At 46.7% G+C, this 26,884-nt stretch overlaps 12 protein-coding genes across 12 annotated transcripts; 5 read left to right on the top strand and 7 right to left on the bottom strand.

The window, feature by feature from the left end:
* Positions 1–758: 758 nt before the first annotated feature.
* GGS25DRAFT_515893 (NAD(P)-binding protein) lies at positions 759–1,872 on the top strand (the record flags this gene model as incomplete). The annotated part of the gene is made up of 4 exons (XM_049263128.1): positions 759–1,433; positions 1,490–1,521; positions 1,596–1,639; positions 1,697–1,872. 4 exons carry the CDS (start codon positions 759–761, stop codon positions 1,870–1,872), a joined length of 927 nt encoding a protein of 308 aa, XP_049113250.1.
* An 80-nt stretch (positions 1,873–1,952) lies between these two features.
* Positions 1,953–3,350, bottom strand: GGS25DRAFT_457085 (GroES-like protein). The gene is made up of 3 exons (XM_049258898.1): positions 3,307–3,350; positions 2,734–3,253; positions 1,953–2,601 (listed from the first exon to the last, which is right to left on the bottom strand). The coding sequence occupies exons 2-3, from the start codon at positions 3,232–3,234 to the stop codon at positions 2,071–2,073; spliced, it is 1,032 nt and encodes a 343-aa protein (XP_049113249.1). The 5' UTR covers positions 3,235–3,253; positions 3,307–3,350; the 3' UTR covers positions 1,953–2,070.
* Positions 3,351–3,848: 498 nt separating this feature from the next.
* GGS25DRAFT_515891 (uncharacterized protein) lies at positions 3,849–5,155 on the bottom strand (the record flags this gene model as incomplete). The annotated part of the gene is made up of 5 exons (XM_049263127.1): positions 3,849–4,313; positions 4,399–4,457; positions 4,512–4,697; positions 4,754–4,969; positions 5,038–5,155. The coding sequence occupies 5 exons, from the start codon at positions 5,153–5,155 to the stop codon at positions 3,849–3,851; spliced, it is 1,044 nt and encodes a 347-aa protein (XP_049113248.1).
* A 1,966-nt stretch (positions 5,156–7,121) lies between these two features.
* Positions 7,122–8,934, bottom strand: GGS25DRAFT_507862 (GroES-like protein). The gene is made up of 3 exons (XM_049262426.1): positions 8,558–8,934; positions 8,173–8,481; positions 7,122–8,105 (listed from the first exon to the last, which is right to left on the bottom strand). Exons 1-3 carry the CDS (start codon positions 8,580–8,582, stop codon positions 7,435–7,437), a joined length of 1,005 nt encoding a protein of 334 aa, XP_049113247.1. The 5' UTR covers positions 8,583–8,934; the 3' UTR covers positions 7,122–7,434.
* Positions 8,912–10,230, bottom strand: GGS25DRAFT_507857 (uncharacterized protein). The gene has a single exon (XM_049262425.1). It carries the CDS (start codon positions 10,061–10,063, stop codon positions 9,197–9,199), a length of 867 nt encoding a protein of 288 aa, XP_049113246.1. The 5' UTR covers positions 10,064–10,230; the 3' UTR covers positions 8,912–9,196.
* A 49-nt stretch (positions 10,231–10,279) lies between these two features.
* Positions 10,280–13,817, bottom strand: GGS25DRAFT_507856 (EF-hand). The gene has a single exon (XM_049262424.1). The coding sequence runs from the start codon at positions 13,575–13,577 to the stop codon at positions 10,683–10,685; it is 2,895 nt and encodes a 964-aa protein (XP_049113245.1). The 5' UTR covers positions 13,578–13,817; the 3' UTR covers positions 10,280–10,682.
* A 568-nt stretch (positions 13,818–14,385) lies between these two features.
* Positions 14,386–14,918, bottom strand: GGS25DRAFT_525626 (uncharacterized protein; the record flags this gene model as incomplete). Its single annotated transcript, XM_049264831.1, has 2 exons — positions 14,386–14,698; positions 14,776–14,918. 2 exons carry the CDS (start codon positions 14,916–14,918, stop codon positions 14,386–14,388), a joined length of 456 nt encoding a protein of 151 aa, XP_049113244.1.
* Positions 14,919–16,133: 1,215 nt separating this feature from the next.
* On the top strand, positions 16,134–17,786 carry GGS25DRAFT_507841 (peptidase M50B-like-domain-containing protein). Its single transcript, XM_049262423.1, has 4 exons — positions 16,134–16,623; positions 16,732–16,840; positions 16,923–17,221; positions 17,282–17,786. Exons 1-4 carry the CDS (start codon positions 16,375–16,377, stop codon positions 17,489–17,491), a joined length of 867 nt encoding a protein of 288 aa, XP_049113243.1. The 5' UTR covers positions 16,134–16,374; the 3' UTR covers positions 17,492–17,786.
* Positions 17,787–18,106: 320 nt separating this feature from the next.
* Positions 18,107–19,344, top strand: GGS25DRAFT_525624 (alpha/beta-hydrolase; the record flags this gene model as incomplete). Its single annotated transcript, XM_049264830.1, has 3 exons — positions 18,107–18,286; positions 18,353–18,767; positions 18,896–19,344. The coding sequence occupies 3 exons, from the start codon at positions 18,107–18,109 to the stop codon at positions 19,342–19,344; spliced, it is 1,044 nt and encodes a 347-aa protein (XP_049113242.1).
* Positions 19,345–19,400: 56 nt separating this feature from the next.
* On the bottom strand, positions 19,401–22,328 carry GGS25DRAFT_456843 (uncharacterized protein). The gene is made up of 2 exons (XM_049258897.1): positions 21,670–22,328; positions 19,401–21,594 (listed from the first exon to the last, which is right to left on the bottom strand). The coding sequence occupies exons 1-2, from the start codon at positions 21,933–21,935 to the stop codon at positions 19,704–19,706; spliced, it is 2,157 nt and encodes a 718-aa protein (XP_049113241.1). The 5' UTR covers positions 21,936–22,328; the 3' UTR covers positions 19,401–19,703.
* A 154-nt stretch (positions 22,329–22,482) lies between these two features.
* On the top strand, positions 22,483–24,374 carry GGS25DRAFT_456753 (alpha/beta-hydrolase). The gene is made up of 6 exons (XM_049258896.1): positions 22,483–22,740; positions 22,818–22,891; positions 22,988–23,185; positions 23,259–23,266; positions 23,335–24,037; positions 24,093–24,374. The coding sequence occupies exons 1-6, from the start codon at positions 22,553–22,555 to the stop codon at positions 24,164–24,166; spliced, it is 1,245 nt and encodes a 414-aa protein (XP_049113240.1). The 5' UTR covers positions 22,483–22,552; the 3' UTR covers positions 24,167–24,374.
* Positions 24,375–24,485: 111 nt separating this feature from the next.
* On the top strand, positions 24,486–26,791 carry GGS25DRAFT_456657 (peptide N-myristoyl transferase). Its single transcript, XM_049258895.1, has 4 exons — positions 24,486–25,347; positions 25,493–26,078; positions 26,130–26,515; positions 26,570–26,791. The coding sequence occupies exons 1-4, from the start codon at positions 24,782–24,784 to the stop codon at positions 26,583–26,585; spliced, it is 1,554 nt and encodes a 517-aa protein (XP_049113239.1). The 5' UTR covers positions 24,486–24,781; the 3' UTR covers positions 26,586–26,791.
* The last annotated feature ends 93 nt before the right edge of the window (positions 26,792–26,884 follow it).

The following is a 26,884-nucleotide window of genomic DNA, read 5'->3' as shown; positions in this document are numbered from 1 at the left end:
AACAAAGCCAATAGCAGGAATGGATTGGTACGAAGACGTCAGCCCTGATAGTTCACAGTTCACGGTGTTAACGCTATTTGAAGTGTCTACCTAAATTCAGCCTACTATAATATCAGCCCTGGGATCAAACCCATATAAAATAATTTACTTCCAATCATAAATACGTAATATGTAGGTTAATAGCGGTTCATCTGTAACGACTGTGCAAGTAGCTATTTAGACTGCATTCCACTCTTACTGACCCTAGTCTAATGAATAAATATAGGTTAGGTGCCTCGTTTACACTTGTACCTTTACTGTTAGCCACACCTGAAGCTATCACCAACCTTACTGTCCCCCGGCCTGAGTCCCTTTCCCAAGCCCTCCTCTAGAGTGTCCCAAGCCCGACTTTCAAGAGCCGACAGCGGCTCGAGGGCTGACTCCGGGGGTGAGTGGGCCTGTATTACCTTACTAGATTAGGGTTAGTAAGAGTGGAATACAGTCTAAATAGTACTTATACGGTCGTTATAGACAAATCGGTGAATAGTTTCTGCCTACGGAGGTGGCTTTCATAACATTTTTCCATAGGGCATCCCTGCCAGTCCCCCTGTCAGTAAGCCACCTCCGTACATCCATGGATATGCATATTGATCATTGCTCTTATTATATATGTCACGCTGCAGCTTAGGCTTCAAATTAGTTTGCAGATACCACGAGGCAACCCAAAATATCATCATTTCAAATTTCCCCAGCACTTCCTCAAATCTACGCACGGTAAAATGACAGGGCAAGCGCTTCAGGGGTTGCTTGCAGCACAGTCATATCCACCAGTGGTACCTAACTGGGGCAGTAACTATTGCAAAACACTAAGGCATGACACATATGAGTATATCAACCCTCTAACCAAGTCAGATTGCAGAGGGAAAGCTATTCTCGTGACCGGTGGAAGCAAGGGAATTGGTAAGGGTGTGGCTATATCATTTGCTAGAGCTGGGGCTTCACATATCGCCATCACATCGCGCTCCAATGCCCCAGAGGTCGTCAAGGAAATTGAGACAGCCGCGACTGAGGCTGGACGAGAGAGGCCAGTGGTAACCCTATTACAGATGGAGATCTTAGATATGTCGACTGTGCGCAGTGCTGCTCAAACAATAGAGGCAGATTGGGGTCGACTCGACATCCTCATCAGCAATGCGGGCTATTTAGCAAAGTACGAGAAGATTCTAGATGGAAACGAAGACGAGTGGTGGAGGAGCTTCGAGATTAATGTCCGCGGAAGCTACCTTGTCGCAAAGGCTTTTCTTCCGCTTATGTTGAAAGGCGGTGACAAGACGATTATCACCATGTCGTCTACGGGGACAATGCACTTCCACACGGGAGGAAGCAGTTATCAGATCAGCAAATTTGCTCTACTGAGGCTTACAGAGTATCTCATGGCAGAGTATGCCGATCAGGTAAGTTACCAATGAAGACTCAAATCGCCAGTGTCTCTCTTTTGACATCACTTCAGTGTCTGCTCACATATTCTATACATCCGGGAGGGTAAGTAAGATATGTTGTCTATTTATTAGCTATATACCCACCATATAACCACCAAATATTAACCTCAAAGACAGCGTGGCTACGGATTTGGCCCGACGACTACCAGAGCAGACACAAGGTAGGAATATTCTCCCAAGTGACTACCTAACCGAAAACTAACTTAGAGCACGAATAGCTTGGCTTACCTGCACACCAGCTTTAGGCGGTGATACTATCGCGTTTCTGACAAGCAAGAGACAAGACTGGCTGGCGGGCAGATATCTCAGCGTAATGTGGGATATGTCCGAGTTCTTGGATAAAAAGGACGAGATCATCGAAAAAGATTTACTAAAGATGAAAATGACTTTCTAGGTTGCTTTAGAAGTACTTGGATTATGTGTCTTGGTCACCTCACTCTTTCCGATAGTGAAATTCGAAAAGCCTCAACCAAGATACTATTGAAAACTGAGGCAGTTTTTACTGCTTTGTTGCAAACCCTTCAGCGAGCATTCAAAGGGCTTCATGTGTACCCAGACAGTTAAATATGTGGCTATACATCACGAATTCCCATCAAACCTCTAGGACTAGCTTTGTGCAACTCACTCCTGCCTTCAATATGTCTAGCCCCTTATTGATTCCACGCAACCCTCCATCGATAACCTTGACCCCCGGGCTTGGGACTATCTCGCGCCTTTCCAGCTTTTCTTTGAGCCAGACATTGAATGCAAAGGAGAACTGCTTGGCTCGTTCCTTCTTATCGTTCGAAGCCATGACAAACTTGGTCTCGACGCCCTCCGCTGTGGCCTCGTTTGGTTTTAATGGGGGCGCGGAAGCCAGGTGGGCCGTACCATCCCCCTTTAATGCTTGGAGGATATTCTGGCATGGCTGTGCAGCCCCCACGGCGTCATAGCCATACTGGAATGTAAGGCCGTCCCCCTTAGCAGCTTTAATGATAGCCGCCTGTACGCCAGCATCCTTGTAGTCGAATACCCGAGACGCACCAAGCGACTTGATGTATTCATGGTGTCTTGTGCTCGCGGTGGCGTAAACTGTGAAGCCCAGGAGCTTCGCACTCTGCACCGCCATACTACCAACACTAGACTGTGGCATCCCAGGTAGTTAGTAGTTCACTCTGTACATCCCCCATTTGATCACATGGCCGAGCCATGACTTTACCCCTTGTGACTTGGGTATGGAAAGGGGGTCACTTGAATATGTATTAGTAGTACTCACAGATGCGCCCCAGATCAAAACTCCTTGCTTGTCACCAGGAGAATAAGAGGTTTCTCGAGGAAGGCCAATTGTGTCCCACCCAATACAAACAGTAGTGACGGCCATGGGGAGGGTAGCAGCTTCGTTGAAGCTTACGTCATCCGGGATGGGACCAGCGTTCTCGACCGGCACGATGACTCGTTGCTGGAAAGCACCGTAGTCTGGTGCACCCTGAGCGAAGAAAGCAGACGCGATAGCCGCCACGCGCGTACCGGGCTTGAAGGCGGCAGCAGAAACGTTGGGTCCTGTCTCTAGGACCACACCACTGATGTCTGAACCAAACACGGCTGGGTATTCCGCGATGGCGAAGCCAAAATCCTTGGAGCTGATATCGAGCGGGTTCAAGGCAATAGACTTGACGTCGAGTAACAATTCATTGTGACCGGGTTTGGGGGTTCGTCGCTCCTGGACCTCAAGCGGTTGGGCTTTTGCAACGGCTACGGCTGCTAGATGGGTTGCCATGATTTGTATCGAGAAATACCTGGGAGTGGTGGTAAGTCGTCTAGGTAGAAGGGTAAATCGTTGATAAGTTACCTAGAGGGTAATAAGCAGATAAGAAAAATGCTGACATATGAACTTACCCTAGAGTTTGCTCGACTCCCCTATCTATCTATAGTATTACACGGGTCGGATTTTGAGTCGTTTCGGATTTAAGTGATTACCAAGTATAGTATGACGCCGACTATAGGTATCCTTTACTCCGTATATCTAGGTAGTAAGCAAATTCCGTATGTAGAACCATGGCCAACATGCTCTTATTGGTTATTAACTATCTACTCTGCCGTTATCTCCGGTTATGCTAGACATCATGTACGTACAGTACATAATCGTAGATTTATCATATATCATATATGTTGTACTAAGTCCGGTGGAATAACGCCAGCCACAACGAATTAGTCATGTTGTGAATAATCTACGTATGTAGCTGGATATATGTACAGATAAATCTTTGTACAGTAAAAAAGTGCCCTATCGAATTCCTTCTAACCGGTATGTCCCAACTCCTGGCTACCACCGTCTTTCATCGTCACCATTCCAATGCAATAGATTGGATGCGGATGTACTGCTAAGTTTGTTTAAGCGAAAAACACAGTTCTCCGTCTGTTATTGTTGTTGGCAGCATTACCACGGCCGTTTCTGCTGTTGGCATTGGTATTGGCATTGCTGTTGTTGCTGTTGTTGCTGCTGTTGTTTCCGTTACGGCCATTGCGGGATCCATTGTTGGTGGCATCATTCGTCTGGGTCGCAGCGGCAGCCGAAGTGGCCGTTGCCGTTGCTGCCACGCCGGTGACAACATCGAGTGTCTGAACAGAAGCGGGCAGGCTGGTGACGGTCTGCTTCAGAAGAGAGCTGACCGCGGCCGCGGCCGCAAGCCCCTTATCCGAGCCTGCATTTTGAACAGCGGCAATGGCGGCAGGGAGGTCTTCCTGATCTTGCGAAACTTGCTTGAGAACCTTGTCTAGAGACAAGTTGGTAGGCACCTTGGCAGCAGTGTTCTGGCTAGGCTCCACGTCTACTTGCTGGACGGGAAAGCATCCACCCTATAGCGTTCATTGTTAGCAACCATTATTTGCAATCATGACGAACTCGTCGGGCAATCGCTCCGTAAAGCATGGGAACACGTACGAAGGGGCCAGCTAGTGCATTGTTTCTGCATCGCACAGTGCAGACATTGCCAGCAGATGCTATTGGATGTTAGCAATGTCACGATACTATGAAGGACATAGGCTTATACTCACAACCACTGCAGGCAAAGTTATCAGGCATGTTCACAAGGATCTTGAACTGTTGGGTCTTGGCCTGCGAGAAGCCGTTGACACCAGGAACATTGTTCTCGACAGTCAAGTTCTGCGTGATGACACCGTTGTTTCCTGCCTCCACCAAGTCACATGCATAAGGACCGGCTCCGTCGGCGTTCACTTGGTCTTGATGCATGTTAGCTAATGACTTCAGTCAACAGGATTGGTTCGTGGCTCCTTACGAATCGTAACCTCGAGTTGAGTTCCAGCCTTGACTTGAGTAACAGCGCCGGCGGCAAGAGCATTTTCCGTGTTCTCGCCGATGTCAATGTTACCAGCTAATTCTGTTCGTCCGCACTCGTTCACAACGTTGGCCGCAATCTCTGCATCTCGAATGATCGTCGTATCTTGTTGGCATGGGCTGATGGATGTGCAATTTCTTGCCAACTCAGCCTCGACTAGGAGATTGTCAGCTACAGCCACAGCGAAAGAGTGAGATACGCTAATTGAGGTTCGATCAACTTACCCTTGAAGCCAACGCTTGCCGGCGAACCGTCAAGACCTTGCGCGCCTAATATGACGCCATGAGCCTGTGCCAGAGCCAGCAAGGAGGCGAGTGAAATAATAGATGAGAATGACTGCATATTGGAAATATGGAAATGGCACCGGGCCGACTAGTAAAAGATAAGGCACAGAAAATTCAAAAGAGAGGATGGGGAATTAGTAGAACGGATCCACAGGATCGTCAGTAACGAAGAATAGAAGGAATGATTGAATCAGATAGAAAGGGAAACCGGCCTGCAGAGCAACGTGAAAGCTGACGATCTATGGTGAGCATCCCTCGTCTATATAGAAGTGGTGGAGATCTTGTTGGGTCCCCGCAAGCTTACCTGGTAGATGCCTCGTAGCCAGTGAGTAGCCAGTGAGTAGCCAGTGAGTAGCCAGTGAATAGGAGCTAGGCCAATATTATGTTGCATGAGCCAATATCCAACACGATCTGTATCAAGCTGGTGGGTTTCAGCAAGCAGAGGAGCCTCCCCTTGTAGTGGGACCCTTTCTCCATCAGACAAGCCTTCTTTTCTTCTTTTTACATGATACAGTACCTGGGGGTGCCTTATACTACTACGTGCTTGATAAATAGGAGTATGATGGTTATGTGTGTACATTACATTGTACAATACATTACATTGTACAGTAATTACTATGTACAAGTAAGTATAGAAGCCCATGAATCGATGAATGAGTTGTTGTGTCAGCTTGTTGCTATGGAGTCTGCTGTTACGGAGTTCGAGGTCCTGGTTATTCTCTGAAGATGGATGGTTTACCAGGATATCGTGATAGAGACTAATCAATCACCTAGGTTAGTATGGTAATATGTATGTAGTATAGTTACAGTAACTATACATCGTCATAGCTAGGAAAAGAAAGGTAGTTCGGCTCGAGCCGACTAATGCTTGAAGGAGTGAAGGAATGCAGTGATCGCCAAATGGAAAAAAAGAAAATGTGACAGTGAAGGGGTTCGAGGTGCAATGTTCCAGATGTTCGGAGAATGGTCCAGGAAAATGATGGTCGAGGATCGCTTATGATCTGCCGGTTAGTGTTGATCCTCTTACGTTTCGACCCTTGTGCCAGATCTCGGGCCAAGACGTTTCTAATGTGGATATGACGGTAATTAAGGCATTATACTACCATACTACCGTTACTATTTAGAAGAAAAGGGTTGGGCGCTAAAGAAATACCCTGTCGATGATCAAGTAAATCCCATTTACTAGTGGTAGTACTATGTAGTATTCTGCAGAGAATGCAAAAAATAATGATCCTATGATCTGCTGATTTCTGATCTTGGGTGGTCGATTTGATTTGTTGGCCCACGAAGACGTTTCAAGTATCGACGCACCAATTCTTTAGGGGGTCGTAGTAAGGGGTAATAACATCTTTAATGATGATTATTATTGCCAAGGAAGAATCAGGAAGCGCTTGATTGATTGAGACAAATCTGTCGTTGTCGAGGTTCTGTATAGTATCCAACTACACTACTACTACTAGTACTTACTATTTACAAGCGCCGGTCTAATTATGTATATGTTATATAATATATAACTATACTTAGTTATATACTATGTATATTTAAGTATAATATTAGGTATCAGCAAAGTAAAATTGCTTGTAGGTAGTTTCATTTGCTCCTGAACTCATCTCATATTATGGAAATACGACCATGTCAAGTTGTCTGGGCGGGGATAAAGGGGCACGGCCATGGCCGTCGCTAAGCATATATTATATACAACAGTGAGAACGAATTAACTATTACGCGCGCAGGAGGTTGGTTGAATTATACAAAACAGTTTGGCCATTTCGATTCTTTTGAAACTCGCCTCCCTTGCCTCTCTCACTCACTCTCACCCACTCACTCATTCATTCACTCATTCACACACAGACACACACACACACACACTCTCTCTCTCTCTTTCTCTCTCTCTCTCAAGAAGTTTAATACCTAATAACTACTCGTCTCAATTCATACCGAGATACACCGAATGATACCCGCCGTTTCACGCAGAGTCAACTACCTATCTAGGTGCTAGGTGCGAATTGTATGTACAGTATTGTTGGTGATCGAGATGATTCTGGTCTGCATTCGTAGGAAAAAAAAAAAAAAAAAAAAAAACCTTCGGTGGGAGGTTCGATTTGGCCTTCCGTTATGCACACGACAACTCGTTTCATCATAGATTCCAATATGCAAGCGATCTTTGTCTACTCATGTAGAATGCAATCCATTACTCGCGGTTGGTAATAACGTGACATTGCTAGATCCTGCTAGGTAAATCAGGGAGGGGGTGGTTCTGGGGTAACGAAGGGAATAGAAGGATCCTACGAGTTTGTGCCGCCTTGATTTCATGCCCTGATTTCATATATTCATACATCAAATACCTTCCGTGTCGGCGATTCTGAACACGTATTTTATGGCGTTCGCTTTGCCAGCCTTCAAGTTATCCAACCCCTTTTGAATACCACCCAGCCCCCCCGGCACGAGTTCTTGCGGCTGCGGCTTGAACCATCCTTCCTGTAGTCCTCGAGTGATGTACCTGAAGTACACGAAGCCGAAGTCCTTGGCGGTTGAATGTACCGAGCCCACTGAAGTCAGGGACTGCGTAACATGTGAAGGAAACTCGTAATCCTTTGGTGGCAGCACGAGCGTTATCTTGGAGCCCTGGGCTAGTACCTTGCTCAAAATAACATAGCTGTTGTGTTCTGATATCGCATCGAAAGCATACAGGAGTTTAGACCCTTCGGCTGCTTTCTTCAGAGCCTCAGTCACAGCGTCGTCCCCATCTCGGTAGTCGACGACGGTGTCCCCTTTACCACGGTCAATCAGGTTTTCCACGTGAGATTGGGACTTTCCAGCAACGCAAATCAAAGGGTGTATGTTGCTCTTGCTGGCGAACTGGACAGCGTAAGTACCGACAGCAGAGGCCGCACCGTATATTACAAGGGGTGTGGGCTCAACCGCCGGTGTCCATGGCTGCGGGAGACCAAGTTGAAGATAGAGTCCGACTGCCGATGTCATGGCAGCCAAGGGGATGGCAGCTCCTTCTATCAAGATTGTTAGCATACCTCCAGGCACACTTTATCATAATGGCATTCTAATCTCGGCTCGTACCCTCAAAGGTGGTTGCCTGTGGTAGATGGAAAGTGGTGTGCTGCCACGCGATAGCATATTCAGCATAGGAACCATGGGGGCTCATTATCTCATGGAACGCCGCAACGCGATCGCCAGGTTTGAATTCAGTCACATTAGAACCAACATCTTGAACGATACCGGCTATGTCATCCCCTTGGTTCGCAGTGACTTGGCGCCAGTCGGGGACTTTCCAGTCCTTCGGATTGGAACCACTCACGATAACCTTAATAAGAATCTGGTCTGCATTAGGCTTTGGAACGGGCGAGTCAATAATTTCAACCTTTGGCCCTTGGCGATGGCGATGGCGATGGCGATATTAGCATTAACAAAAAATCTCACATCGATTGTATAAAGTTCTGCTCACCTGGGGCTACTACAGCCTCCTTCATCGTGCAAATGTTTCTTCTGTTGCTAGCTGAGATAGAATAGTTCGTCAATGGGAACAGTGTAGATGAGGTTCAAGTTATTTTAGGAAGTCGTCGCGATTATACATACGTAGACCCCTTACCCCTTTCCAGCCTAATCCAATAGGTACTGACTGATGTGTGTATATATATGTGTGTTGGGTCCAAAACTGTAGGATGATCGCTCAATGAGCGGGGTTTGAGCTTTATATAAGTAGTGCCATTAGTAATTAACTGTTAATATCATGGTTCCATCACATTCCGAGTTAGTTAGGTCACGCCATCGCTACGCACACATGTCCTGTATGTAGTATTGTACAAATAGTGCTAGATGAGAAGTATATAGTATAACTACCTAGGTAGTCTTCTGTTATGCTAAGACTTGGCTTATGACACTTCAATAATCTTTCACCACCTATTAGCCCCTCTTAAAAGATTCCTTTGTGCTATTATAATACTACCATCCCCCTATCTGCAGACTGGAAAATGACCCAACATTTATACAATCAAATTGCATACTGGCCAGTTCAAAAGGATAAGAGAGCAGTGCTTGAATAGGTTTGTTGTCAAATAAACCCCAAACACAAGATACAATGGTCTCAAAGATGTCGCAGCCGTCGAGCCCTCGACGTTGGAATGGTTCCGTTAAATCCACAGCCCACCTCCACACATGACGAAACAGTGTGAATATATCTGATCTTTCCGGATTCGATTCTAAACATGTGGCTATCTGGCATTGGTTTCTCTCCCTGTGATCGATCCAGCCCTGGGAACCCAAGATAAATGTCCACGACACCAAACGTCTCATCGACGACGTACCGACGGTTGGTGACTACCAGTGTCGAGGGCAAGCCTGCGAGCGTGCAAGAGTCACCCGTCATATTCAATGGCGCAGTGGAAGCGCCTCCTTCTAGCCGAGAGCAGGGGACGCCGAAGGGCACAGTTACGCTCTCGTTCTTGAATCGTTCAAAGTAGGCATCGCCAGCCGCTTGTATCACCTCTCGTGTGTCTCGTTGATCTTCAGGGATGGGGTCCCAATTTTCAAGCGAATTCCAGTATTGATATCCCGTCGCGTTGAATGCCCAATCCCCTTCATCCGTCACGATGGATTCCATCAAAGAAATATGTTCCTCGCCATCAAATACCATACGCGTCCCTATAACATACTGGTGAGGATTGCTCGAGGCAATGATCTCGGTGAAAGCAGCGCAGTTGACAGTGTCGTGGATGCTGCGGCTGTGGTCTATCTTGATGGGTTCTGCCAAAATGCCATCCTCGATGGCTTTGGATACTTCGTTCTCAGTATACATGACATTAGATGCTGCCAACCGAACCACGTCACTGCTGGATCCTCTGGCCTGGGCTGCAACGTACTGGTCGGTGATACCTGTGAGAAACTCTCTGGCACACTCGGCAGAAGCCAACGTAGAAAGCAAGAGCAATTCTAGCAAGAAAATAGTAGCCATGTCTAAGCTACTAAGTACTGAAAACGGCGGAGCAGGGTGAATGTAGTCAATAATCAAGCTGACCTACCCAGGTAGACTCAACGCTCACTTCCTTGCCAAAACCGCTATATATATATATATATATATTGACTTTCATCCTCAGGGTGAATTGCAACGACAATAGCCTGTTGTGATGATTTTTTAGTAGGCACCTTGGTTAGGGAGGTAGCTTTGGAATTATGAAATAATAAACCCGTAAATTAAAGTGACATTCGTTGACGCCAGCTTATATTACATGCATAAAGATCTCTCGGCAATTGGATCATAGTGCTTTGTGAAAGTCGATATAGAAACGAACGAGGCTTAAGGTCAATTCACGTCTAGAATACAGCCACTTTCTTCATGATTGCTACCCGACTAACTGAGACGGGCAGACTGGTTCTTCGTATTCTTAAGCCACCCCTTTTTTGAAACGATACTAGGTAGGTGTTTGTAGCCATATCCCTATCGTCTTCAAGATACAAGATGCAATGCGGATTGAACCTATTAGAAAAATTCGCATGAGGGGTATCGTCCTTATGATTACTCTGCGGATAGTCATGCTCCATGTGCCTATGTGCTCTGATCTCAGTCAACCACCCTAAGGAATGCAAAAGTCGATCCAGCTACCTAGGTAATCCAGCCTGTTGCGGCTGCTGTCCTGGAACTCCTGGGCTCGGTATATTTCCTCAAACTCCTTATAACATAGTCTACCCCAGCCACCCCTTTCCTTCGCCTCTTGCTCGGCAAGCTCAATGCGCTTCCATGCTACCAGCGTCGAATGAGGTATACGACTCGAAGCTAAACCCTCCTGAGTTTTTGACTCAGCGCCACGAACATCTTTTAGAGGTTTGTCGCCATTAAGAGGTCTTCTGTTTTTAGCTTTGCTCTCTCCAGATTGAGATGGAGTATTTTCGGGTGACATATGTGTTAGACTGCTGGGACGATTTTGGGGTAGAGTAGGATCGCGATATTCCAAGACTTGTAAATCGCGTGCGGAAATAGTCATATCTTCAACAACGGTCTGTGCCGTGTCGTCCTCATCCTGTACTCGTGAGGACAACTCAGGCATCTCATCTTCGTCATCGTCTTCTCTGTCATCATCATCATCATCGTCATCATCACAGCCTGAAGAGCTGTTGAGCGTGTAGCCGCTAGCTGACAGCAATTCGTCCAAGGTTGGTTGTTGCTGCTGTGCTGAATGGCTCCTGTCTGAACCATGCACTTGAGGCCGTTTTGCTGAAACATCCCTGTGTTCGCCATTCTCGTCTTCTAGATTGATCATATCCAGATGATCCCGATATTTCTCACGCTGTTCTTTAGTTTCGGCAGCCTGGACGGCGAGGTCTTCCTTCCTCTTGAAGATCTCGTCAAGTAACTCGTTGAATGCTTGCTGGGTGACTTGGTAGAGAATCTCTTTACCAGCGTCTCGCTCCGCGTCTGGTATTTCCATCCCGCCCCATCTCTCTGGGATACTTCGGGAGGAGGTGGATGGGTTCGATCGGGTCTCAAAATCATCCGCATCTTCAGCAAATCGTACCTTAGATGATGATCTTGATCGCGGAGAGAGGACGTGAGGTACTGACTTGGACGACTCGGCGACACCATTCAAGTGCAGTAAGACGTCTTGGTTCTCGTCCCATCCTTGCGGCGGTAGGGCCCCTTCTTCCTCATCCAGGTAGAATTGCCGTCGCTTCCACCTTTCAAGAAGCTTCCTCCTAGCCAGCACTCGTCTTCTCTTGTCAACATCTAATCGCTGACCATTCGCTACAATTGCTTGGTGCTGCACCCTAAGTTGGCTTTCGGTTGGTAGTGTGTTGGTGAATCTGCTAGCATCTGGAATGGCCCGAGTAGATGCCGGTGCAGCGTCATCCAGTAGTACGTCTAGGCTAGGCTGTTCACCCTCGTCAGCATCGTCAACACCTTGGTTGTCGGGCTCGCTCTGCTCCTCTTCATCGGATGATCCTGTCTCGACACCATTGCTTAGAGAATGCCGCTCGCCATGGTGCATAGACTCGATAATGTCGGTTTGCGTGTATCCACCTGAGAGCAAAGATGATAGGTCAACTGTATCATTCGGAGGGTTGATTACTCCTGACCAGTAACGAGTATCCCCGCTAGGCGATTGAGGCCTTCTAGAAGAAGACCCAAAAGACTCGGCGAAGATGCCCAGGGTAGCGCTGCGAGCGAACAGACTGCCCAAGACCTCTTCACGGCTAGACGTATCCGGCTTATCCTCGTTGATGGCTCCCTTGCTATCATTGATCTCGACGTCTCCATTCGGACCGAATCTCTTGCCCTCCATTGGCCTCGGGTAATCAGCTGGGGGGACCCTGCCCTCCCTACCAAAGAGGCTACTCAGAGGCTGCCTGCCATTGATAAGCTGCTGGACCTCAGTTGTTGTCATCATGTGGTCATCGAGGCCCTCAAGAATGTCCTTGTGCATCTGTTTGTATAGTACATAATAGGCGCGAAACATGCGTAGAAAGTCCCGTCGGCTCACGTAGCCGTCGCCATCAATATCGTAACCATCGAATGTTCTCTTGAGCTTGTCCTTCCTCTTTCTGTATGAGACACCGTGAAGGAACTCTTCGAAGCCGATTAAATCGTCGTGGTTTGTATCGTAGAATGCAAACATACGGTCGTAGATGAGATTAGGTGCAGCATGTCGATAGCCACCAGAGGGAACGAGGCATCGTTCGAAGGTCTTGCGATCCATAGCTAGACCGAGCCCATCAGGATCGTCCCTCCACTCGGTGTTGGCCATGAAAGTCCATTGCTCCCAGAAGGCATCGAGCTCAACGCGTTCGAAGCCGGTATCACGAGACCACTTATTAATCAAGAAACGTGGGAGGTTGCGTATAGAGTTGTCTGGATCGCCTGGATACCAAGCGGGTTGCACGTGTCGAGTACCGAAAGGAGGAGCGGGTACCTTGACTTTATAGAAAATGTGCGTCTTATTATGCAGGCCCTGGGATTCGCAAGCCTCGCATAGGTCAAAGTCAGCGCAGTTGGCACAACGATATCGGATCCCGCGTATAGGCACCATGCCACAGCCATTACACTGACAGCCACGGTGAACATAAGCGTTGCGCCTCGCATTATCCTCGGATACGCGGAATAGTAAGGTGACTATATTCTCGCCTGTACGTTGGCGCGGGGCTTGGCTGATGTCGTTGTACCATTCATCTGGGTTGTGGTCGTCGAGGCGGGAAGAAACTTCTCCGGTAGGAACCGATGTAGCAGTAGCTATATTCTCGTCGCCATGGGATTCGGATTCAGAGAGGTCTTCATTGTGGTTTGAGGCTCGGTGAGGTCGCCTTAGAGCATTTCGGCGGTGCAGGCTTGAGGGTGGGGGGGAATCGGAATTCGAAGGGTCTCGGATATTGTAGTAGTAGTAAAGTCCTAAGGAGACGGCTGTGACAGTAGAAATGAAAGCGATAGCTACTCGCGGGCGGGTTAAGGCTGAATCCGCAGGGGAAGAATGATATGCCATGATAGATGCGGGAGGCTCATGGCGAAGAAATGGAGTGAACGAGTAACGAAAGGAAAGAAAAGAAAAGGATGTCTAGCCTAGGTAATTATGGGAATGATTTCAATGCCTACCTAGGTACTTACTACCCTAGGTATGTAAGTAGATGAGGTAGGTAGCAGGTAGAAAGAAGAGCGCAACTTTCCTACGTTTTTTTAAAAAAAAAGTTGTTAGGTATGGGATAAGAAATGTTGAGTTTAGACGGGTTCAATGTTGGAAAGCGATGATCAATGATGTTAGGTGCCTACTAGGATGTAGGTAACTACCTAGTACCTGGCAATAGTACCTACTCAGTGCAGTCACTACTACTAGCTACTACCTACTAGGTAGGGTATTGTATGTACATGTAATATGTCATGTATCTGTAGTGGGGTAGCTACTACATCCATAGCTGCACATCACATCACATCATTTGTGCAGTTACAGCCACCAGACATATGTACGTACCTAACTACGAAGGTCAAGACCGTCAAGTACCTACTCGATACTACTACTACGTACTATCAACATCAAACCATAGTTATGTGCACATTTGGTTATTTAAATCTATCAATGTACCTCTGCATATGTAAAACTCGGTATACAATATATATTCTATCGTCTTATATCTTTCTATATTATAGTTGATAACATTATACCACGTAACATATTATACCAAGTAGGATACTGGGTAATCTAAAAAGAATCCTATCCATCATCTGCATCCTCTAATACACTTGTCACCCATTCACGAGCCTCCAAAGAGCACTCTCAGAATCCCTCATGTTCCTTCCTAGTACGTAGCCATGAGCTGGAAGTCTGCCGGGCCCGAATAGACCTCGACGATTCCACCCGGGTTAACATTGCCTTCCTCCTTGATCTCCTCCTTCTTGATCGGATGCTCCGCTACCGCAATCTTTCCTGATGACATCTCGTGCTGTATTTTGAGGATTGCACCGCCGTCAGCCGACTTTTCGAGGCTGAAAGACGTACTAGGGTGGGCACATGGAGTCATGGCCACAGTTGGGAATTTTAAATAGACTGCTGGAGAGGCATTGCATTGTGTTTGGCTCTGCCCATTTGGCAACGACCAATGGAAATCGATGCTGCAAAGAAAGTCAGAAACAACGAAACAAAGTCTTTTGTGTAGCTAGGTTTGCATCAATAGCTTGGGCCAACTCACAGTCCGTTGTTCGAGTGCGGAATTCCTCTGGCCGTGAATTTTTGGACGAGAAAGGGGATATGGCTGTTGGGATCTTGAGGGCGCTGAGCGTTGGTTACGCCGGCAGCGACAGCAATAATCGATGCACTTGACAGGAACTTCATCTTGATGAAAGTCCTGGTAAACTCAAATAGTTGGTTTAAAACTTGAACAAATGAACTAGAGTCGTGATGGTAGGTATTATGAGGAGGAGGGCGAGGAGGGTGACTGAAGGGAACTTACCTTTAAATGAGATTCTTCTCGAGTTTATATATTCCAGTCTATGAGCCGATGATAGGATAATGCCCAAACTTCGGTCTCCCTTCCCATAATCATGACCCCTTTCAAGGTTTCCAGCAGCCAATACGGTATTCTTCGCATCAGCTCAAGATAGCGGGACGGTGGAGAAGTAGCCGTGCCTCTTTGCTAATATTGATCAACAGTTCACCGTCGTAACGACATCCATGCCATTCACATTGGCTGTCTGGTCTCTTCCAAGTATCTCTGTGCCCCCCCAACCTAATGTATCCTTCTCACAAAGGTACTCGGCATATTGTTGAAGGAGCGCCTCGTATGGCTTCTGAGCCACATTAGGTCAGAGTTATTACGTTTGCCAGAATCGTCGTTAGAATCGAAAATAATGACAAAACTTCATCCACTACAGGTGTACATAACTTACCTACTCACCGCAATTCACTACATATTCCATAAAGTTTGAACTGAGGCTCTTGGTGGAAAGTGGAAATAATTGGGGCTTTCGACGTTGTTCCGGCCTTGTCTGCTTTTGAGGTCGGCGACTAACTATATTAATTTGGTCATATAGTTATAATCAACGGGCGAAATTCGCATTTGATATATTATTATAAATATGTATCGTATAATGTACTTGCCTACAGTGTACGAGACATGTCTACATTAGTTATAGTTTTATGGATATGCAATCTTGTCAGCTTGTTTTGAATTGATATAGGTATATCAAATATATACCTACCTCTGGATATGATGCAGTGAGCTTTGGCAAGTGTTGAGTTTTATCTACGTATAATTGGCCCTTTTCCCTTTTCCCTTTTCCCTTTTTTTTTCTTTTTCTTTTTCTGTTTATCTATGTTATTGCAGAAAATGAAAGCCTTTATGCACTGCCATACAATACTACTAGGTACTAGGTATGTAACTAGGTTACATACTATTTAAAGACACCACTGCCACAATACAAAAGAACGTGGCGCAGCCATAGGTTACGTCACTTCAAGCTACATATGCAGTTACTAGGTACAGTACATACATTATTATGTAGTTATCAGCCTACCACGCTATGCAGCTTGTGCAGCTTGTGCAGCTGTCCACGTAATCCAGCTGTTGGTCACAACACTAAAACCTTTGAACCTTTGATTGTTCAATTGTTCATACCATTATACCATTAAAATATTTGGTGCCTCTTTCTTTTACCTATTCGTAATTGCATGCGCTCGTTCCTACTACATCCTTTATACATTTATTAATACATTACGCTTGTTGCAATTAATCCTTCTGATTTCGATTTCGATTCCGATTCCGAAATCCTTCGGCCCTCGTACAATAAATATGGCCCCCGTATACGAAAGACCCGGAATCCTCTTTACCGATCATTTAATTCGGAGCGCTAGAGCTGCCGTAGTTGCTGCCGGCCCCGAAGTCGCAAGACTCACCCGCCGAGATGTCTTATCCCGTCGCGACTTGACTGTCACCAGCGATGCTCAGAAAGTTACACTTGGCATCATCGCTGCCTACGTCGTCATTATAGCCATTTTATGGAACGTTCCCTACGTACGCTGGTCATTATGGCCCTTCAAGGTATAAGCGCATCTATTTTGTCCTCATCTGCCCTTTCCCCTCCTCCTTGAACTCTTGACTTCTTGGCCTCTTGACCTGGCGAGATTGTTTGCTGACACCTAACTTTAGATGCTGGTCATCGCATTTCATGAGTTTGGGCATGCCATCACTGCCTGCTGCACTGGTGGTCGTGTTAAATCCATCTCGCTTGATCCGCGTGAAGGCGGTGTCACCCACAGTCAGTTCCAACCCCCCCCCCCCTTCCCTAAGTCGTCCGAGTTCATCTTTTTTTTGATTCTAATGCTAAGCCATATGGTCAGTGGTTGGTGGAAAGAGTGCTATCACGTTGCCAGCCGGTTACTTGGGATCCTCACTTATCGGTGCCCTTCTTATATTCTGCGGATTCGACATCGTCGCAAGCAAAATCGCCAGCCTTGTTCTGGCAGTGTGTTTTCTCCTTACTATGTGGTGGGGTAAAAGGGACTGGCTTACTATCGTCACTATTCTTCTCGCCGTCGGGCTTTTGGTTGCTTGCTGGTTCATTGTCCACGCAGAGCCGTTGCGATTTGTCGTACTTTTCATTGGTGTGATGAGCTCGTTATATAGCGTTTGGGATATTGTAAGCTCGGAAAGGACTCCCGTTGAGATAACGAAGTAACGAAGCTAATCAGCCATTTAGTGCGACGACTTAATCCTCCGGAAAGTCAACAGCTCTGACGCAAGTGTTTTCGCCCAGCGCTATGGTGGCTCATCTCAATGCTGGGGTGTCATATGGTCTATTATATCCGTGTGCTTCATGGCCGCTGGAATTGTCGCCGGTATTGCTGCATTCCCCCAGTCGTTCGCACAACAGGAAGAAGATTCCAAGAACTTTCTCCCAACCCGCTGAGTGGAACCAATCCTCGAGTAAAGATGATATCTAGCGCCGAGGGTCTAGCTTTATGGATTTACGCCCAATGGTATATGATCACTACGGAGTTTACAGATTTTGGCCTCGTTTTCGGTCTATCGGTGGTGCATGGGTGCGGTTTTCTTTTTTTTTTTTTTTTTTTTGGAGTTGTCAGTTTTAAAGCAGATACCCTTTTATACTTTTATCGAGAATGAAGCTGACGAGAAGTAATAAATTAAAATACATGAACTTGAAATAGTACCTACATAGATACCCTAGATATATACATGCATATAGTAGTAATAGTACTACATACCATGTACATAAATACTAACCTATTAATGTATAGACTACGTAGTAGTATCTCTTATCTACATATGTACTTAAAGATACATGACGTCGTCATGCATTCTCTCGCCGGACACGATCATGTAGGTACAAGTACCCTAGGTTACAATGTTACATAGTAGGTAGTCAGTGCATCAAACCATACTATCTACATATCTACTATCTACATAATACCTCCTTGTAATTGATGTAAATATAAATATATCTGATATTTTCCATGCCAGCCTCAAAGTTCGTTTGATCCGACACATAAAAGTAATATCAACTATGACGACGACTACAGCGACTTTGCCCTCCCTCACAGAGGTGGCTAATAGTCCAGCGTTTCCAACCGCCCTATGGCAGCTTGAGCCACATCAAACTGGTCTTCTACCCGTAGCAACCGCCAGAGGCGGCCCCTTTAAAATCAGTTGGGAAGTTCACGGTGATGGCCCTATAAAACTTATTGTGAGTTCACTCGAGACTTATCATGGAGAAATAAGTAGAAGAAAGGCTCACCATAATTCCTCATAGCTCATCTCTGGCCTGGGCTTCTTCAAGACTGCCTATCAGCGCCAGACGATGTACTTTGGACACGTTCACGGGTCGAAATACTCAGTACTAATTCTCGACAACAGAGGTATGGGCGGCTCTGATAAACCTCTGGGGCGATATAGCACATTGGAGATGGCGCGTGACATCTTAGATGTAGCTGACTACCTTGGCTGGACATCTTCGCGGCAGCTACACATATGTGGTATAAGTATGGGTGGCATGATTGCTCAGGAATTGGCCTATCTAGTACCTCATCGCATCAGTAGTTTGAGCTTGATCAGTACCGCCGCTCATATCGAGAACACAACGTCTTTCTCGGAAAATATGGCGAACCGCATCACCATGCTCTTGCCCAAGAGCCTTGACCGTAGCATACAGTATGCGGCCGATAGTAGTAGGTGAACCCTAAGTGATGCGTTCTGGTCATACCGAATCCTGCCAAAGAAAAGAAAATATTAAACATATACGCTTTGCTATCGTTTTGTCCTCTGAGAACAAAACTCGACTAACCCCAGACTATAGTCTTCCCTCCAGGCTATCTAGCCCAACCAGACGATGCTATCGTTCCAGACGAATCTATCCCAAGATGCAATGTTCCTACCGGAGGTTACCGCAAATTCAAAACTAACTACGAACGATTTGCTGCCCAAGAACTTACGAAGCAGCGAGATAGTGGCTTCACCAAAACCGGCTTCTTGCTGCAGCTCATTGCGGCCGGCTGGCATCACAAAAGTCCAGAACAGTTGAAAAGATTAGGTGACGAGGTAGGACGTGAGAGAATCCTAGTCGTACATGGCACCGAAGACAGGATGATATCGATTCCCCATGGGAGGAAGCTTATAGAGTACCTACAGCCTGATCAAAAATTGATAGTTCAAGGCCTAGGGCACGCGCCTCTTCTTGAACGAACACAATGGTTTAATGAGCTGATAGAGGCACGTTGTTCTATAGGTGAGAAACTCAACGGGTGATAGAAGAAGAGACACAGTAAGCTTGGTACACTGGATAGAATACGTACTCAATAAGGAGAGAACAACTACAAATCTAGGCATTACCAAGAATTAGTGGAAATGGTGGTTATCATATGTTGAGATTGACCTCGTATTATTTGCTTCGTGATGACTCGTGGAGCGCAAGGACACCTTGTTCCGCCAGGTTAGGTATCTAATGTAGTGAATTACAAGTCCGTTCAACCGTCCTCCAAACCCCTCACTCCAGCCATCGCTCGAATTTCAGAGAGCTGCATCTTGGCCCACCTCTAATCCCAAGGAACTCCAGATCATTCATGCAATACCTGGGAAGCCTTCACTACCTAGTCTGTCGTAGGTCTTTAAGTTACTGACGTTATGAAGCTCTGGTACTGCTCGTCCTCGTCTGGCGGCTTTGCCAGATTTTTCTGAGGTGGTGTGGCTCCGGAGGATGCTTTGCCAGCCCATAATACTCCGGGCTGCTGGGGTTGGCTTGCAAGATCTGCTTTCGGTGTGCCGAAGCCATCTTCGGCCGGGTCGTCCCTGTCCGCTCTCGGCAAACGCATTGCGAGTAGTACATATTCAGCCCGAGTCATGTTGTCCATCACATCATCCATATAACGCCGCACTTCATCTTGAGGAGCAACCACCCTTGCCAAATTCTCAAGCTGCTTGCCTGACTGCGCATGCAATCGAACGGTCACAGGCTGATAGTAGTCCAAGACGGGATCTCCTCCATATTCCAGTCTGCTTCCCTTGCGCACGATAAGAAATGAAGCAATAACCTGGTTCGGGTTGACATATTCGAGGATGCTGTACTTGGGAAACAAGTATCGGTCACCAGTGCCACCAGAAAATTCAAGCACAATAGCCGAAATATCAGGTTTGACAGAGGGCGGTGGCCCCTTCGATCGCAACGCTTGTTGTGATGTGGGTACATGGTGAGGTTGCGCTGGTGCGGCAAGCGACGGTTTTCTAGTAGCAGCGTCATTCAACGCAGTCGGACTATCTATCTTATTTGTCGATCGAATCTGAGAAGCACGGAGGGGGTCAGGCTTGGTAGCTTCCTTTGCTAAAATGTTCAGCGAATCAAGGGTTGATTTCAAATCAGTGGTATCTGTAAATTTTGGCTTGCCACTAGCTATTCTTCGGACAATGTCTCGTGTGGTTGAGTCATCCAAAGCCTTCTTAAGCAGGAGTATAAGCAAGGGGTCGCACCCCGGCGGCGGCTTCAAGTCACTTGATTTCTGTTGTGGATTGGAAACGAGAACAATGTCGAGCAAGGTTCGAACTTCGTTGGCAAAGTACTTGACTGTCCTTCCATCCACTATGAGCCGATCTGCTGAAGGGCCATGCTGTCCTCCCTTTTTTTTGTATTCGTGAGTGATCTGGTCAATAATCTTTTGGAAGTGTGTCAGCTCATGCGGCTGGGCATCTCCAACAGCAACACGCTTCATAAGTTCCCGAAGTAATGGATCCTCCGACGCTTTTTCCGCCAGGGTGACTATGATAGGATCGGCACCTGGGGCAGCTGGAGTTACTGGTTTCGCTGCTGGAGTAGGAGCTTTGGTCCCGGTGGTAATCCCTGGTCCGGAGGTAGCTGGATTTACTGTTGGGCTAGGGGCATGCAATGGCCGGTTCCCAATCAAACTTGGTTGGGCAGAAACTTTCTGTTGAGGTGGTATTGTTTGTTGTGAAGGGCCTGTTGTGGGAGGTAACGTTGATGGGTGCTGAGGAGCTGCAAGGACAGATTCTAGGCCACGAGGGGAAGCTAGCGGCTTGCCAGGGAGGGTGGTAGAGGATGGAGGTCTCTGCAAGTCTGAATGCTGCGGCTGTTGGGTCTGGGCTGATGTCGGTGCTCTTGCTGCCGATGGCGGCTGGAGTGGCGCCTGAGCTAGCGGGTATGAGGGCGAAGGTGAGTTAGGTGGTGCTATTGGAGTAGATGGTGCGCTCGGCTTCGGTGGGGGAGGCATGGCGCCATTCGGAGGGCCATACTGGATGACAGGCCGAAAGGTAGAGTTGGTGGTAGGCGCTGGTTTGGGGTCCTTAACAGCGTACATGGTGGCCTCGATAACGTGAGGCTCGACAATAATAGATACTTGGCCGATCTTGGTCATAGTATCCTTGGGAGGATTGTTAGGGTCTTCCTTAACGACACCTTTTCGTTTGGTAGGCTTGATCCAGTACTTTTCAAAAATGCCTTCGTGGATCCATTTCTGGCGTGATCTGGAGAGCGATTCAGCTAGTACGCCACTGCAATAGCATAAGTTAGTATATAAGTATATTGATAACGACTGGAGGAGGAGCATTGGGGTTAGTCCCACCCACCTTTCTTGGATGGATTGGTAGTCTTTATTTGAGAGGTCTTCGGGTTGCGAATGCTCCACGGTCGGCAAGGGATTTCCCGCCTGAATAGACTTGGGTAATGGCGGCTCTTCGGGAACGACTTCAGTTGGTGCAGGAGTTGATGCGGGCGCTGAGGCTGGCGCTGGCGCGGGAGTCAAGGATCTCTCTGGAGGCGTGGCAGTTCGTTTCTTCGAGACATGGTCAACTCTGGCAGCCGCTCTCGCGGGCAGCTTTCTCTTTCTCTCCATAGAGTGACAATGCCTAGTAGCTTCTGGTTGGTTAAATTAGGTTTAGAGGCAATGAAAAACAGCTCGAAAATGTCTGTGAACATTAATGAAACGAGGTGCGCAAATGCATGTCGATAAGTATGACGATCATTTGCGTACAACACGGCTGTTGAAGGTTGCACGCGGCGACAAAAGCATATGCGCGCGAAGACGGAGAGAAGCAGTATTAAATAAGGTATAAGATCACCCCATAGAGATTCTGATTTCAATGGGAAAATGCCCGAGTTTTTCAGTAAATAATTAATTTAGTCGTGCTTTTGGACCTTATTCACGACGAAAGAGAAAGTTGAGATTGAGATTGAGATTAGAATTGAGGATTCAGGATTGAGGACTGGAGAGTTTGTTTTCTGAGCCGCAGCGACAAGGTGGGTCTAACTATACTTCGTAGTCGGGTCTTGCTTAACGCCTTACTACTTATATACCTAGTATATGCATACATGCATACATACAATACATACATACCTTATAGTCCTACTAGTATGTACCTAGTACTATGTAGCTACTACCTAGTAGGTACCCTAGGTAGTAAGTATATAGACTCCCGTCGTCTCTGAAAAACAAAACTTAGCAAAACTTCAATGTTATTCACACATTCACATCAATACAAAGAAAAAGCAGGGCTATTGAAGTTTTCGATACTTTTTATGAAAGACATGGCTCCAAGAGCATCCCAATTGGCCATCCCTTTATGCCTCAGCTTCGGTATCCCAATCGCTCTTTATATAATCTTCATATTACTCGGCTCCGTTCCTTTCTTCCAGAGACAGTAAGACAGACTCCTGGATTATACTAGTTGCTCAATAAGTTGACTTCATGTTATACTAATGCGAGCATGATGATCAGTTTCGTGTATGCCTATCGATTCAACACCGTGTTTTGGCATGACCTCAATAAACCAGAATATTGGGGATTCGCCAGTTAGTTCTTTTATTCCTACCTACCTACCTACCTACCTACCTACCTACCTACTTGGTAGCTATATAATAATATCGACTAACGTGATTAATACCAAGGAAACCAAGTAACACCCTTCTCCTTACCTACCATCGATGGAGAGGACGTATATGCTTGGCACATTCTACCACTCCCCACGTACCTCAAACATGAGGATAACCTCCAGGCTCAACAATCCGGCTTTTCTAACGACGTGACCAAAACGGCATCTTTCAGACTACTCAAGGATGATCCTCATGCTCGACTTGTAATCTACTGTAAGATATCCTTGCAGCTTTGAAGCCTCGCCATGTGCAGCTACTATTATTGTCAATTGCTGACAAGACTTAGTTCACGGTGTGAGCGAAGAGACAGCATGGAATTTGCATGACCCAAAATTATACCTGCTAACTTTACTGCGCAATAGAACGCCGGTCATGTTGCTCAGGGCTTCCGTCCAGACAGCTATCACACATTGACTGACACTTCCTGCTACCATGTCTTAGCAATCGACTACCGAGGGTTTGGTAAATCAACTGGTGTACCATCAGAGGAAGGGTTAGTTCGCGACGGTGCCACGGCCGTAGATTGGGCAATGCATGTTGCAGGAATCCCAGCCGACAGAATTGTTCTATTGGGACAGAGCCTCGGCACCGCTGTCACAAGTGGCGTAGCAGAACATTATGCCATACAAGGAATCGAGTTTGCAGGTATTATTCTTGCTGCTGGGTTTTCAAGTATGCCAGCCCTGCTCGCTTCGTACACAGCCGGAGGAGTAATTCCGGTGCTCTCCCCAATTCGTCCCATCCCTCCGTTGCTTCGTTTCTTTCAAAGCTTCATCGTCGACAAATGGGAGTCAGCCAGTCGACTCGCTCACGTGGTAAGCTTGACGCGGACGAGACTGCGTCTGACGTTAATCCATGCCAAAAACGATGCGGAGATACCGTATCATGAAAGTGATGTGTTATTCAACTCTGCGGCCAGAGCCGTCATTGATGAAGACCTAGATGACGCCGGCTTTTCGTCGTGGAAAGAACAGCAAACCGTGCACAGAGATGATGGGACCTTTGTAGCTATTGTGAGCACCGCGCCCGATACAATCATTCGGGAAGAGGTGGTGCCTTATGGTGGTAAGTGGGCTGATTGAGAAAAGGGTACACTAAGAGACGATGCTAACACAAACAGGACACAACGATATCATGATGTCTTCGGCGGTTTCACTTGCTGTGATGAGATCATTTGGATTAGATATGAATTAGTCTGGTGTACACGTTGTATATACATACCCTTAGTAGGTAGTATAACTCAAGGAAGAGGAAGAAGAAGACTAATGATAATAACAATAATTTTGTAACAATAATTTTGAGCGGTTAACACACACATTGGGTACTTGTCATGATGTAACATATGTGCATAATAGCATATGCATACATAGTATGTAACATCAATTGATATAACTAACTGGAATACTACATATGTCAATACTATGTACATGTAGATATTCATAGAATGGATATGTAGGTACAATACAATACTTGGGCAGCTAGGTAGGTACCCGCTTTTAAATGCCCCAATATTCAAAGTTAATGGCCCCGCGCTGTAAACTGTAACCCTTTGCGCTACCACAGATTTGATCAACAACTTGAACATTTTTGAACCTTGGAAACCCGAAACCCTGCACTGCTAAGTAATCTTATATCATACCTACCTAGGTAGCAATTCTCCATCTTGTAGGGTTTTTGCCTTGAGTACGATATCTTGTCTCTTACCTGCTACCTACTAGATCACCTATTAGATCACCTACTAGATCACCTACTAGATCACCTACTTACTTGAATACTTCGATAGTATTCGTGTGCGTGCGACCGATCGTCATGTCCGAGGAGCCCAAGCCCCTCAAGGACAAGGGGAAAGAGAAAGAAAAGGAGAAAGACGAAAAGGAAAGGGAGAAGGAGAAGGAGAAGGCAGCCAAGAAGATTCATAAAGCAATTGACGGGCTTTCCAAGGAACAACTATCCCAACTTCTTGACCTCAACCCCGCACTCGCCAATGAACTCGGCAGCGATACGAATGACAATCCCAATGCCGTCGCTGATGTCCTTAAGCGTCTTAGCCTTCAAGATGTTATGACAGGGCTTGCTTCGAGTGGTAAGAATGTTAAGGATATGGGGGCCTACAAATTCTGGGCTACCCAGCCTGTACCCCGATTCGGGGAAGATAGTGATCCCGCGAAGCCCTTCGAGGAGGGCCCTATCAAGATTCAGACCATCGACGAGATCCCTAAGGACCCTGCCCCGCTGCTTGATGGTTTCGAGTGGTCCACTATAGACCTTCTTGACGATGGCCAGCTAAAAGAAGTTTGGGAACTGTTGAATGGCCATTACGTTGAGGATGACGAAGCAATGTTCCGCTTCAGCTATTCCGCCAGCATTCTTAAATGGTGAGTCTCGCTTTCTACCATGTCCTATTCCGTACCCATCAACAAATAGATGAAATCAAGAGAAATGGGGAATGGGAAATGGGAAATGAAGGAAGCTGGGCGGTTTTGAACGGAAACATTATAAAGCTGACAGATGCATGCCTAGGGCTTTGATGCCTCCTGGATGGAAAAAGGAATGGCATCGGGGAGTTCGAGCCGCGCAGTCTAGAAAACTTGTCGGCTTCATCGCTGCCATTCCCGTCGAGCTGCGCGTTCGGGACAAAATCATCCATGCCTCCGAAGTCAACTTCCTCTGTATACATAAAAAGTTGCGATCTAAGCGCTTAGCCCCGGTACTTATAAAGGAGATTACACGATTATGCAACTTGGAGGGCGTTTTTCAGGCCATCTATACCGGTGGTATCGTCCTTCCAAAGCCCGTCAGCACATGCCGATACTTCCACCGCGCCATCAATTGGCAGAAACTCTATGAAGTTGGATTTAGTCCTTTGCCTGCCAACAGCAAGCCCCAATTTCAGATTAGAAAGTACGCTGTACCAGATCGGACATCGATCAGGGGTCTGAGGGAGATGCAAAAGAAGGATGTTGGGGCCGTTCAGGACCTCCTTACCCGGTACCTAGCCAAGTATGAGTTAGCTGCCGAATTCAACAAGCAAGAAGTCGAGCATTGGCTGCTACACAACAAGAAGAATGCACTAGAAGAGCAGGTTGTTTGGACTTACGTCGTTGAGGCAAGACCCTTTATCCAGCGTATGTGCTACGTATACTAACTAAGCCGATAGGATGAGCACAAAAAAATTACCGATTTCATTTCGTTCTATTGTCTTGACTCGTCAGTTATCGGCCCATCCAAACACTCAAACGTGAAAGCAGCCTACCTTTTCTACTACGCTACTGAAACAGGACTTGCGACCCCAGTCGATAGAGAAGCCTTGAAGACTCGACTCAACGCCCTCGTCTCTGATTCTCTGGTGTTTTGCAAGCAGGCTAAATTCGACGTCTACAACGCCCTTTCGCTCATGGACAATGGCCTGTTTTTAGAAGAGCAGAAGTTTGGTCCTGGAGATGGCCAACTACATTACTATCTGTTTAACTACCGGGCGAACCCGATAGGTGGTGGTGTAGACAGGAGGAACCGCCTAGATATTGAGGCTTTGAGTGGCGTAGGGTTCGTCCAAACCTCATTCCGATAGTCATTTAATAGCAGCTAACATTTTAACAGCAAGACACAAATCTGAGCCTGGGTGGGTGCTGGGGATATCGCTTTACGATGGGGCAGGTAGGCGGCATCTATATGGATGTACCCATGATTTGACAACGAATTTCATGGGTTCAGTGATCGGGGGCGCTCACGACTAGGCTATTTTTTGCATGATTCCACGCGGAATCCTCCATGTCGAATCTATAAGGACCCCGGACCTCATCGCTCCAGCTTGTACCGCGTACAATTTGCTACAGGTGCTTCGATCCCGCCCCTCGGACGCATATCTTATGCGCTGCGGCAGTTATTTGTTCGGGTAGATGCATTTCTAAATGG

The sequence above is a fragment of the Hypoxylon fragiforme genome (assembly GCF_022984875.1).
Source record: "Hypoxylon fragiforme strain CBS 206.31 chromosome Unknown GGS25scaffold_9, whole genome shotgun sequence".
NCBI lineage: Eukaryota > Fungi > Ascomycota > Sordariomycetes > Xylariales > Hypoxylaceae > Hypoxylon > Hypoxylon fragiforme.
The sequence above is the reverse complement of the archived record's forward strand: the minus strand, read 5'-3'. Positions and strand labels throughout refer to the sequence as shown.

Bases quoted from the DNA above. Each gene is read 5' to 3' on its own strand.
- GGS25DRAFT_457085 (XM_049258898.1), bottom strand. From the start codon at position 3,234: ATGGCAACCCATCTAGCAGCCGTAGCCGTTGCAAAAGCCCAACCGCTT. The intron at 2,602-2,733 runs GTGAGTACTACT...GGGATGCCACAG, and splicing joins TTTTGATCTGGGGCGCATCT to TCTAGTGTTGGTAGTATGGC.
- GGS25DRAFT_507862 (XM_049262426.1), bottom strand. From the start codon at position 8,582: ATGAAGGAGGCTGTAGTAGCCCCAG. The intron at 8,482-8,557 runs GTGAGCAGAACT...GCCATCGCCAAG, and splicing joins GGAGGCTGTAGTAGCCCCAG to GGCCAAAGGTTGAAATTATT. The intron at 8,106-8,172 runs GTACGAGCCGAG...CAATCTTGATAG, and splicing joins ACAGGCAACCACCTTTGAGG to AAGGAGCTGCCATCCCCTTG.
- GGS25DRAFT_507857 (XM_049262425.1), bottom strand. From the start codon at position 10,063: ATGGCTACTATTTTCTTGCTAGAATTGCTCTTGCTTTCTACGTTGGCT.
- GGS25DRAFT_507856 (XM_049262424.1), bottom strand. From the start codon at position 13,577: ATGGCATATCATTCTTCCCCTGCGGATTCAGCCTTAACCCGCCCGCGA.
- GGS25DRAFT_507841 (XM_049262423.1), top strand. From the start codon at position 16,375: ATGGCCCCCGTATACGAAAGACCCGGAATCCTCTTTACCGATCATTTA. The intron at 16,841-16,922 runs GTCAGTTCCAAC...CCATATGGTCAG, and splicing joins TGAAGGCGGTGTCACCCACA to TGGTTGGTGGAAAGAGTGCT. The intron at 17,222-17,281 runs GTAAGCTCGGAA...TCAGCCATTTAG, and splicing joins TATATAGCGTTTGGGATATT to TGCGACGACTTAATCCTCCG.
- GGS25DRAFT_456843 (XM_049258897.1), bottom strand. From the start codon at position 21,935: ATGGAGAGAAAGAGAAAGCTGCCCGCGAGAGCGGCTGCCAGAGTTGAC. The intron at 21,595-21,669 runs GTGGGTGGGACT...ATGCTATTGCAG, and splicing joins TACCAATCCATCCAAGAAAG to TGGCGTACTAGCTGAATCGC.
- GGS25DRAFT_456753 (XM_049258896.1), top strand. From the start codon at position 22,553: ATGTTATTCACACATTCACATCAATACAAAGAAAAAGCAGGGCTATTG. The intron at 22,741-22,817 runs GTAAGACAGACT...CATGATGATCAG, and splicing joins GTTCCTTTCTTCCAGAGACA to TTTCGTGTATGCCTATCGAT. The intron at 22,892-22,987 runs GTTAGTTCTTTT...ATTAATACCAAG, and splicing joins AGAATATTGGGGATTCGCCA to GAAACCAAGTAACACCCTTC.
- GGS25DRAFT_456657 (XM_049258895.1), top strand. From the start codon at position 24,782: ATGTCCGAGGAGCCCAAGCCCCTCAAGGACAAGGGGAAAGAGAAAGAA. The intron at 25,348-25,492 runs GTGAGTCTCGCT...ATGCATGCCTAG, and splicing joins TCCGCCAGCATTCTTAAATG to GGCTTTGATGCCTCCTGGAT. The intron at 26,079-26,129 runs GCAAGACCCTTT...CTAAGCCGATAG, and splicing joins TTTGGACTTACGTCGTTGAG to GATGAGCACAAAAAAATTAC.